General features: G+C 38.5%; 1 protein-coding gene across 1 annotated transcript in view; it reads right to left on the bottom strand.

The window, feature by feature from the left end:
- Positions 1-3,885, bottom strand: part of LOC104162752 (receptor-type tyrosine-protein phosphatase zeta-like) — a gene marked incomplete at its 5' end in the record, with an annotated part of 7,010 nt that extends 3,125 nt beyond the window's left edge. The window contains 4 exons of the mRNA XM_009701562.1: positions 408-550; positions 826-972; positions 2,437-2,565; positions 3,812-3,885. Of these exons, the coding sequence (XP_009699864.1) occupies positions 408-550; positions 826-972; positions 2,437-2,565; positions 3,812-3,885 (493 nt within the window). The remainder of the gene's footprint in view (positions 1-407; positions 551-825; positions 973-2,436; positions 2,566-3,811) is intronic.
- Between the last annotated feature and the right edge of the window lie 259 nt (positions 3,886-4,144).

Below are 4,144 nucleotides of genomic sequence, written 5' to 3'. Positions count from 1 at the left end.
TCCCTACAATCCTCTACTAACTAAATCCTGAAGGCCTCGGGTCCTTCAGTATTTCAACATTTCAGTGTTTTGGGCCATTATTAAACAGCTGGAGAAGGGTAAGGTACCTCATCTAAATAGTCTTACTTCTTTCAATAATAGACAATGAAGCCGTGATTGATTTCCTCTCCAGTGCCCTACTCGACAGTCACCTAGAGTATCAAAATGATACTGAAATCAGAGAACTGAAAAGAGAACATTGAAGTGTGATAAAATAAAAATGTTTCTCTTGTTGGTGCAGCTGAAACAGAACCAGCAGCAGCACTATTGTTAGGTGCGGACTTTGTGCCTTGTTTCAGCCGTTTTCACTCTAAATGAGATGAAAAGATGGCTCTACAGAAAAAACAACTGAAAGCTGCAGTACTTACTCGTCATGTACAATCATGGGTCCATCACGGTTGGAAGTTTCCTCTTTGATGATGCTGATCAGTTCAAAAGTTTTACTAATAGGACTATCAGGATTTGGCCATTTTGGACACTGAAAATGCCTCACTTCAAGTACATAGTCATCCTAAAAGAGGGAAAAAAAGCATAAATCAGTCTGGTAGAAAGTTAACTGTCTTTATTCTTATCCTTCACCCTGTTCCAGTCCAGATCCAACTTCTAGATACATAATCCTGCCGCTGTGGAGGCTGGACTACCCTATTCCTAATGTCACCAAACTACCTATAGAGGCTACTCTCTCCCTAGGTCTTTTACCACTAATTTACCATAGAAAATGTAACAAAATGTAACTATTACCTTTAACAAATCAAGCCCTGAGTTACAGGTTTATGACAGTGTTACCTGTGTAGCTTCTAAAATAAAGTCTTGGATTATGAGCTTCTCCTCGTTAGACAGACACTTGTGTTCTTCAGCAATCATAGTAACTTTGAAACTCTCACAGTTTATAGGCTCATCTTTGTTTGGCCAGTATACAAATTCATCTTCAGCCTCCGGGACAAGAGGGAAAAAAAAAAAAAAACAAAATAAAAGTAATTAATGTTCAGCTCTTAAGATAAAACTTAATCCAACATACTAAATAACGTGCTGCGTATGTAATCAATGCAGCCAGATAGCTTTAAGTTGACAAATCAAAATTTGAGTAGAATTACAAACGTCACAAGTGATGGTTTTCAGACACCTCTGTTGTGAACCTGACCAGAAGATCACTGTACCCCGTGAAGATCGCGACCCACGCAACAGTCAAGGTGGGCTGTGCTGCCCTGTGCCACATGTTCAGCCTGGCCTTCAGCCTGCGTTCTGCTGCCCATAGCCCATGGCCACAGGACAAACTGAGCTGGATGACTGGAAGCAAGGAGCCTGCAGGCAGCTCCCAGTCAGTACTGGTAATCAGGCCACCTGTGTGGCCTGGGAATTACAGCAGAAATCATCAACAGAGTTGTTCTCTTTTAAGAAAAATCCTATAATAGTTCGAATGACCAAAATGGAGGTAACCTTTCCACCGATGGGAGCTGCATGGCGTGATGTACCTTGACCAGAGATACATTCAGTGATGCACAACTTGGGGTTCCTAGCATCTGAAGGGATATAAGATTATCTATACTGCCCTCTCCTTCACAGTGTTAGGAGTAATAAGTAGCATTTTAAATGATACTTTACAGAGTCTGAGCGCCTTTCTTAACTGGGATCATAATGAAGCAGCACCTCCTGGCAAAACAACCTCCCTTATTACAAAGGTTAACTTAAAAATCCATCTGTTTTACAGGAAGTGTAACAGTCACAAAACATTTGATGAGAAGAAAAAAACCAAACATTGTCTTGGTTGTACATTTTTTTCAAATCATGCAAGACTCTCCAAAGCACTTGTATGGCTTTCCTCCAAACTCATTACCAAACATGATGCCCTCTCACACCTCAAGATTTTTCTAAGTACCAACCTAAAAGGTCTCAGGTACTCCTGCATTTCTAGTAACTGGAAAATATATTAATTTGCTGTTAAATTACACATGCAGGATGAACTTGTGAGCTTTCTTTGCTGTTCAGAGTCAGATAAATCCCTGCTAACCATTTGTTTGTAACTTTAGGAGATAAGCAAGAGAAACAACCTCATATTTCTCCCCTTACCTAATAATGGTTGAAGAAGCCATATTACAACTAAAGTAAAAGTACTGGAGAGAAAACTAACCTTGCATAACGGTTACTTCTCCTGTTTGGCTCTTTTTATAAATTATACAGGAATGATTCAGTACTTTCTCATGCCAGTTGCAATCTGCCCAGACAAGAATCTCCAGATTTCCACTAGATGATTTGGGGATTTTACACTCATTACAGTATTATTAATTTTTAATTGTTTTTTGCAAAATCCAAGATATTGTCTCATGTCCTGCATATTTCAAAATGGTAATACTAATAAAATTCATACCTAAACCCGTAACAATCAGCGACAAAACTTACCATATTCTGGCTATCAGGAAGCATGACTATTAGCTGGGCATTATGGTCCCATATCATCCTCCAGAAATCCTTGATAGTGTGTAGTAAGGGATGCTGGGTAATAATGAATTCATTACTTTGATAATAACCCTGCAAAACAAAATCAAAAGACTCAGAATTGACGCACAACTATTAACATTTAAAGGAAGCTTCTAGTGGACAGAGCCAGAAGCCTAGAAAATAAATTGCAGACTTGTGCCTCCTTTGGCTTCCTGCAAATATTAGAAGAATATAAAACTTCCATTGCAGTATTTTCCAGATGAAAAGAATAAAATCGATTACACTGAAATAACTTTTAAAACTTAAAAAAATTGGATCAAAAAAAAAAAAGACAAAAGGTATCATGGAGACTTGAAAAGCCAACTCAGAAGAGGTCATCTAGTCCAACCCCCCTGCGGTGAGCAGGGACATCTCCAACTAGTTAAGGTTGCTCAGAGCCCCATCCAGCCTGACCCTGAATGCCTCCAGGGATGGGGCTTCCACCACCTCTCTGGGCAACCTGTTCCAGTGCTTCACCACCGTCATTGTAAAAATTTTTTTCCTTATGTCAAGTCTAAATCTACCCTCTTTTAGTTTAAAACCATTACCCCTTGTCCTGTCACAGCAGACCCTGCTAAAAAGTCTGTTGTACATTAGCCAGACCTCTAGAGGAGCTGACAACCTGAAACAAATAAAAGAATACTTGAAAGATCTGCAAAAATCCCAAATGGGTCTCTTAATTTGTACAGATGTCCCAGATCAACTTCTTATCACAAAAGAGAGTTCCTTTGCCCTAATGCACCTGATGAAGCATCATGCATACACAGCACTGCAGGGAGCTTTCCCATCTCTTTCCTGAATGTCCAGGAAGAATTTACTCCTCCCTCTCAGCTAATGAAGGGGAAAAGAGTTGAAGAAAGCCCAGGGAACAAAAAGATAATGGAAAGCTGATGAGCTATGGGGCCTTGGGCTATGCCAGTTGCAAAAGATCTGTAAGATGAGCAGGTAGGAAAGCAAACCACAGTACAGCCATTAAAAACTAACTTGTTAGTTAACACTTCTAGTCTATTTCAGAAGATTCTTTCATAGGTGGCATTTAGCTTTACTAGTTTTTAAAACTATGATGGACTTTCTGGTTCTACAGATTGTCCCAATGCAGTGCACTTAACCAAACTTAAAAACAGTAATAACAGTAATCATACGTCCTGGAGGAAGTAACTCTTTCAGGCAGAGTGAATAATGGAAGAAAGGAACTTTCAAAATCAGGACTGTGCCACCCTAACGTGGACACATGGCAGACTGGAAAACAGCTATACAATGGGACATCATTTTTCAGCATCGCAGTTAAATGACTTACCATAATATAGGAAGCATTGATGTAGTCTGTCCCTTCACCAGACAGTGATGAGATGCCCACTCTAGATCTTTCCACTGTAAAAAAAAGTCATGAACTAGTACAGATGTTGCAATGACTCATATATTATAGGAATTATCTCGCATATCTCATAGTAATGATAACACTAAGATCCATCAATCAGGATAAGTATATATAATACACTATAATAATTACATAATACACATTGTATGTATTATATATATTACATAACATATAATAACGTATTACGTTATATAATTATATATAATATACTATCATAATTCTATAAGTATATATATCTATAAATATTAAGTA

Source organism: Cariama cristata, unplaced genomic scaffold, assembly GCF_000690535.1.
Source record: "Cariama cristata isolate BGI_N322 unplaced genomic scaffold, ASM69053v1 scaffold7206, whole genome shotgun sequence".
Taxonomy (NCBI): domain Eukaryota; kingdom Metazoa; phylum Chordata; class Aves; order Cariamiformes; family Cariamidae; genus Cariama; species Cariama cristata.
Note: the sequence above shows the minus strand (reverse complement) of the source record. Positions and strands in the feature narration are given on the sequence as shown.